This window comes from Colius striatus, chromosome 1, assembly GCF_028858725.1.
Source record: "Colius striatus isolate bColStr4 chromosome 1, bColStr4.1.hap1, whole genome shotgun sequence".
Classification (NCBI taxonomy): Eukaryota; Metazoa; Chordata; class Aves; order Coliiformes; family Coliidae; genus Colius; species Colius striatus.
In genome coordinates, this window is record NC_084759.1 from 186,145,256 (window position 1) to 186,151,606 (window position 6,351).

The 6,351-nt window shown below is 40.4% G+C and overlaps 1 protein-coding gene across 2 annotated transcripts in view; it reads left to right on the forward strand.

The window, feature by feature from the left end:
* MAPK12 (mitogen-activated protein kinase 12) overlaps window positions 1–4,951 on the forward strand; it is a 36,739-nt gene extending 31,788 nt beyond the window's left edge. For both annotated transcript variants that reach the window (XM_062018210.1, XM_062018218.1), the window contains 2 exons: window positions 1,399–1,572; window positions 2,286–4,951. In XM_062018210.1, coding sequence (XP_061874194.1) covers window positions 1,399–1,572; window positions 2,286–2,356 — 245 coding nt within the window. In that variant the 3' untranslated portion in view covers window positions 2,357–4,951. The remainder of the gene's footprint in view (window positions 1–1,398; window positions 1,573–2,285) is intronic.
* The last annotated feature ends 1,400 nt before the right edge of the window (window positions 4,952–6,351 follow it).

Genomic DNA, 6,351 nt, shown 5'->3' on the forward strand with positions numbered 1-6,351 from the left:
TGATGAACTTTGCCAAGTTTAGACTGTGCCAGGAACCAGATGTTTCTCAGAAGCATCAAAAAATAAGTATTTTGTGCTTTAAGCTTTGATCCAGCACCTGCTTAGTGGTTTCACTGGAGCAGCTTTCTTAAGAGCCCTGGGAGATTCAATAGATAGAACAAAATTTTCTCTGATTTGTATTTGAAACATAATTTTGAAAGCTCGGTCTGACCTATAGTAGAAATGCAAGCAAATAGAAAGCTGACATTTTAGTCATGGAATTAACACATTCTGAGAAACATCTGTGCATTCCTGAGCAGCACTGGCTTGGATTTGGTAGATGGAAACAGAAGAGCATACCAAGTGTGTGTAACTGTGACATGACCTGAGGCAACCAGAGCTTGGGGATGGCTCTGCCCAAACCTTATCTGTTCTCCAATGACCTGAACACTTGCAAAGACAGTTTTGTAAAAACATAAATTAGGACAATTGAATCTTCTCAATTTAAGAAGTTCAAACAATATGTTTGGATTCAGTGGGAATACAGGTGATTAGTAAGCAGCTCTTACCCTGACTGCATCTGACCTCAGCTACAGCAAACTGCACGTTTCTATTTAGTCTTTAGGAAATTTTTTCCTATCACCTCTGTCGCCATCTGGCTGCTCCTTATGTAGAGAGCAGCTGCTCATTGTCTGAGAGAGAAAGTTGGAAAGAATCCACGATGTGACAAGAAGGAATTGCAGCATCTTGTCGCACATTGCTGCCTCTTCTTCCTTTCTGCTGATCCACCCAACCCAGGAATAAACAGAGAATAAACAAATCATCTATCATATCTGTTTACAGTACCTCATTTTGACAGTCCAACAGTGGACCTGATTCAAAATCCACCGGAGAGGAACATACAAGATTGTCATGGGTTGTTTTGGCTGAGAACAAAAACATGTAGCAGATTAAGTCAGTGCCAAGATTCTGAACGTGAGCAGCTAACTTGTCTTAGTGAACTCTGGAGTGTATTTGAGGTTTGGATTTGGTCACATACAAAGCAGTTCTCATCAGCCTCACAGCCACTCGCTCATTCTGCTGCTATGAGGTTGTGATGTACCTGAGAAGCACAACACGGTGGCGGTGATTCATCATCACACAGTGGTCCTGGAGCCAGAAACTGAGAAGTCATTGGCTGAGGTGAGGTGACTGTACGGTGCATATAGAAGCAAGGGAGCACCTCTGTGTTGCATCAGGCTTCATACAGATCCCAGCTTGCTCTCAATGCCATTTTGTCATGCAGATGGCTCCCACTGCATGAACACCTAATTGTTCTGCTTTACAACTCTATTTCAAGTCTCTTCAGGGCAACATTACTGTGTACAAACTGGAATCAGTGGTGTGATTTGAACATGCTGTTTGTTTTCTGTACAATAGCTGTAAACCTTTTGGAGAAGATGCTGGTGCTGGATGCAGAGAAGCGAGTCACAGCAGCTGAGGCTTTGATGCATCCTTACTTTGAACCGGTTCATGATCCTGAGGAAGAAATCGAAGCCGAGAAATATGACGACACATTTGATAACATGGATCTCCCACTAGATGAGTGGAAGCGTGAGTTTAGTTTGGTGATGCTTTCAAAAGAATGAAAGACCACCCAGAAACAAGGATATTCCCCTTTATAAATTACCTTCTCTGTTTTAGATGTAACGGTAAATAGACAGCATTTAGATAAATGCCAGTGTTCCTCTTATCAAGTCCTCCTTGAATGATCCCCCAAGGTTTCTTCTCTACTAACAGAGGCTCTCCTTCATGTGTCTGTCTTCCCATCTTCTGTAATACAGGAAAGGAACAATTTCTGTAACATGTTCCTTCCAGTGGGTAGGACAGATGAAGAGATTCCTCTACAGGACTGCCAATGGTTGCTGGCTTTAATTTTAAGTTAGGCTCTCTCAGTGAGAGAAAACATCTGTCTCAGCAGAGATTTAAGTCTGAATCTAGTTTTCATCAGAGATTTGTATTTTGGCTTTTAAGTGAGGACTTGACTTCTTTCTGAGGTTACTGCCTTTTATACTGTAAAGTCAATGCTCACATCTCTTTGAAAGCACCTGTAACATTTCAGTATTGGGCTACTTCTTCAAATCTGAAACAGTGAAAAACTGATCTTTAGTTTCTGTACTCTTTCTCTCGGTTTTTGCCTGAAGAGGTCTCTCTTTTCCTGACCTAGATCAGAGCCTAACCGTACTAAGGGCTGTACCTTGCTCATGTCTGTTCAGCTCCTTTTCTGATTAGACCAGCAAAACTCTGTTTATTCTGCTGTTTTACAGGCATTACATATAAAGAGATACTGAACTTCAAGCCACCACAGACACTGGAGTCAAAGGAGACAGCAGTGTAAATTGTATGAGTCGGTCTTTTCAGAACTTGGAAGAAAGCAGGAAAGTTGTAAATGTTTGTGACATTTCAGGTGTATAAAACTTTTATAAATAAACTGGATGTAATCTGTTTCATCTGCACTGTTAGAAAGACCAATGTATTTTACTCAGCGTGTACAAGTTGGTGCCTTTGGGAGTAGCATTTCAGAACTATCCAGAAACTTATTCCTGCTTATAAATTCTGCTCTCCGTGGCCATTGAACTATCATTAATGCAACAAGTATTCATGTGACTTTCTCTGGAATGTTTCACCTTGGTAAGATGCCTGGGGAAGCCAATCGGCTTCTGCTACTTCAGCTGGTGCAGCCGGTAGCAGAGACACAGCCCAAATGAATGCCTACATCACCTGTCCTACACAAGTGGAGTTGAACCAGCGCTCCAGTGAGTTCACAGAATCACGGAATGGCAGAGGTTGGAAGGGATCTATAAACATCTAGTCAAACCCTGCTGCTAAAGCAGGGGGATTCTAACAGATCTGAGCAAGAGGCAAGAAGCAGAGAAGTGTCTTAAGAGTGTCTTAAGAGTTTTTTCAAAGGGACCAGTATAGCAGGACAAAAGGATGAACAAGCACTGGATAAACAATCACTGTCAAGGGGTACAATGTTTTCCTCTAAATACTGTGCAGTCTCTTGGTATGATAGGCTAGAGATCAAGATTTCCAGGGAGAAATTCTTAAGACTTTCTAAAATTTCATAAACTCTTTAGCATCTTAGTATTGAAGCAATTGCTGAGAAAGTACATCTTCTCAGAGGATGTGCTGGTTATAGAATCGGTGGTCTTGATTTTAGAAGTAAAGCTGCACATGGGTCACATTATAGTAAATAAAATGAGGATAAAAATGCTGCACTGCAGCTGCTTATTGGGAGTACCTGCAGCAAGCTATTTTGTTCACAGTGTGCAGAGGTGTTGCCAGGTGCAGAATAACAACCATTCATGTCTTTTAGCCTTTTGAAATCATCTTACATGGAAGAACCCTCAGACCTTCTGTTCAGAGGTGCCTTACCAGAAAAGTCAGTTTCCTGATGGGATCTATTGATTAGATGCTTCCTGAGTTCCTCTTACTGTCCTCTTACTGTATTTTCCTAGGTGCTCAGTTCCTAATGGTCTCTCCGAGGTAGGAGAAAGAAATTGGCAAAGCTTTGGTGAAGAATTCTTTGTGAGATTTCTTGTCCTTGTTAAAGGTAATTTCTTCACAACTGACTATTTGGATGTGGATTATTCCCAATGCAATATGCTGTTGTGTGTTGCTACTACCATTCTATGATGATTCTATGATTCTAAGTTAAATAGTTGTGACAGAAGACATTTGATCTTACCAGATAATAAGTGGAAAAGAAGTAAGAAATTACTTGGGATTTTTTACCAATTTAAACCAGAAGTTTAATCAAGACACAGAATTCTGTTTCTTTAAATTAATATTCAAGTTAACCACCTGTAAATATTAGCATTTGTTTAAAAATCATTTGTGATGAGCATTGATTAGCTGAGATGGACACCCAGAGAGACTAAATAGTAACAGAAGCCTTGAATTACTGATGGATTTGACAAATCATTAAAAACTACACTTTCAGGAATACGTAAAAGAAAGCAGAGGATGTAATTTGAAGCAAAACACTTTTCCACACTACAGGTCACTGAGGAAGGCACAGTTAAGAGTCATACCCCATTTTGCACTATGGACTTTTTGCATGGAATACATTTTTGTGTTAAATAGGAACTTGATTTTTTTACCAAATAGATGTTTTCTCTTAGGATCATGCTCTGTGGTCCTCTTAAAAGTCATAGGAGAAGAGTGCCTCTTGGAATTAGTGGGCTTGATAGAACCAGTCAGTGGGAAATGGAAAATGTCAAAAACTCCTTTGAAAATGCTCCCTCTATATTTTAAATGGAATTTCAGCTTCTTGAATTGTAGCCAATATCTAAAGTCCTGGGATAATGCAGATGGCTCAAATGTTAGTCAGACCTTGAGGGAGCGGCTTTATTTTCATTGAAAAAACTGCTTTGCATTTTCTTCATAAATGCCAACACTTCAATGAGCATTTTGACTGAGGTGAGTCTTTCCCTCTCTTAACGTAGTAAAGTAGTTCACTGGAGAAGCAGCAAGCCCCCATGAGAAAGACATAAGAAGATAGCTTTCCTAGATGCTAGAGAAATAAAGAACTTTTAAAGTAACTGAAGAGAGGACCGTGATGTATGTGGCAACAAAGACGCAAGTACTGCTGGACTGTCTAGTCAGCAGACAGCCTGTAAGGTAAAATAACAAACATGGAAAATTTGTCGTGTGTTGGCAAGATGTTTCTGTGAAGAGATTGAAATCTGCAGAAACAGCTTCAAATAGCAATAGATAATTAGTATAAATAGCTCATTAAAAGAAAAGTGAGGTGAAAGCAGAAGTATTTTGCATGGGAGGCAGATGCTGCTTCAGAGGAGGCACATTATTTCCTAAGTTTTTATTTGCTGTTTCTACTGGTGCTAAAGAACTCAGGAATAAGAACACAATTTCTGTCTGCCTTAAAATGTAAATACATTCTGCATGTACTTGAAATGTTTTGTGACAAATAAAGGTTAAGTGTTTTTTTACACAATCGTGGTCTTACTGTGCCCATATCTATTCCCAAATGTATAATCACTCCTGAAAACTATTTTCAGTATAAGGGAACTGTATGAAAGCTGTTACTGTAGGGACATTTGATGTACTGTGAGCTGCTGATGTAGTTTATTTTGGAAGTTGGTCAGACCACAGATGCTAAGCTTTCTCCCATTTTCCAAACTGGTTCAGCCAGAGAGCTGATCTGATTGTGCTACTCCCACGTAATTGTTACTTACAACACCTGGGATTCTGCCAGACATCGCACCTTTGTTCTGAAGGACAGCATTTCAGTCTTTCAATACAGTTGCATTCCTCAGCCTAATTTTAAAAGCCAAAATCAGATTGACAGTCACCAAGCATAATCATCTCAGAGTTAAGAGAATAGGATATATGAGACCTTTGCCTGGAAAACCCACACGCCCTCTGACTGTTTTAGAGCAAAGCTGTCTCCTTACGTGTCAGCCTTCATTGCACTGGAGACTCATCTCTCACACTGAATTTTGATAATGTGTTGTTATGGAACAGATGTGGCTCACAATTTCACTTCTTGGTTATTTTCTGAGGTTTTTTACAGGATAACACTGAGATTGAGTGCTAATATATGTTCTGCAAAATGTGTTCAGAAGATCCACTTTGTTCTTGATTCGGAACTACCAGGCATATGAGCTGGGTGGGATTCCTTGAGCTTCCTACTTTCTGATCTGCTGCGCAAATACAAATATCAGATGCTTCTGGTCTGCTTCAGCTAAGGTTGTCAGAGAATGAAGCACCTGTTAGAAGCTATCATTCACTGGATTGTGGTATGAAATACTCCTGTGGGACTTCAGATGGCCCCTGCAGGGACCAGGGAAAGAAGAGGGGCTCCTAACACCCACTTTCTCTGATGATTAATTCTCCATCTCCTAAATACACTGTAGGGCAGCTGGTTCTGTAAGTCAATAGTAGAAGCAGTTCCATGGACTAGAGCACTTAAAATCTCTTCCGAAGTATATTTAAGAATACAGAAGCATGCGCTGGAGGAAGATCAAGGTAGGAGGACTTCCATCATACAGACACTCTGAAACTTTGTGGACTACCAGTTAATGAGCAGCTCCAGTGCACAGATTATTTGCAGCCCTGTGGGATAGTAAAATAACGATCTAAAAACTATTGCCACCTAGCAACCACATGCAGCTCTCAGGCATGGGAATGATGCATGCTTTTTAGCTACCTTGAACGGTGTTGCTCTGCAAGGAGGTAAGCAGGGACAAGGAAAGTAATTTAAGGATTCTTTTTTGTCTGCTGCTATCCTGCTCTGCAAACAGAGCTCCTTTACACTTAACCTCATTACATTTCCATGCTGGAGCTTTATAGTTCACTCCACAGTCT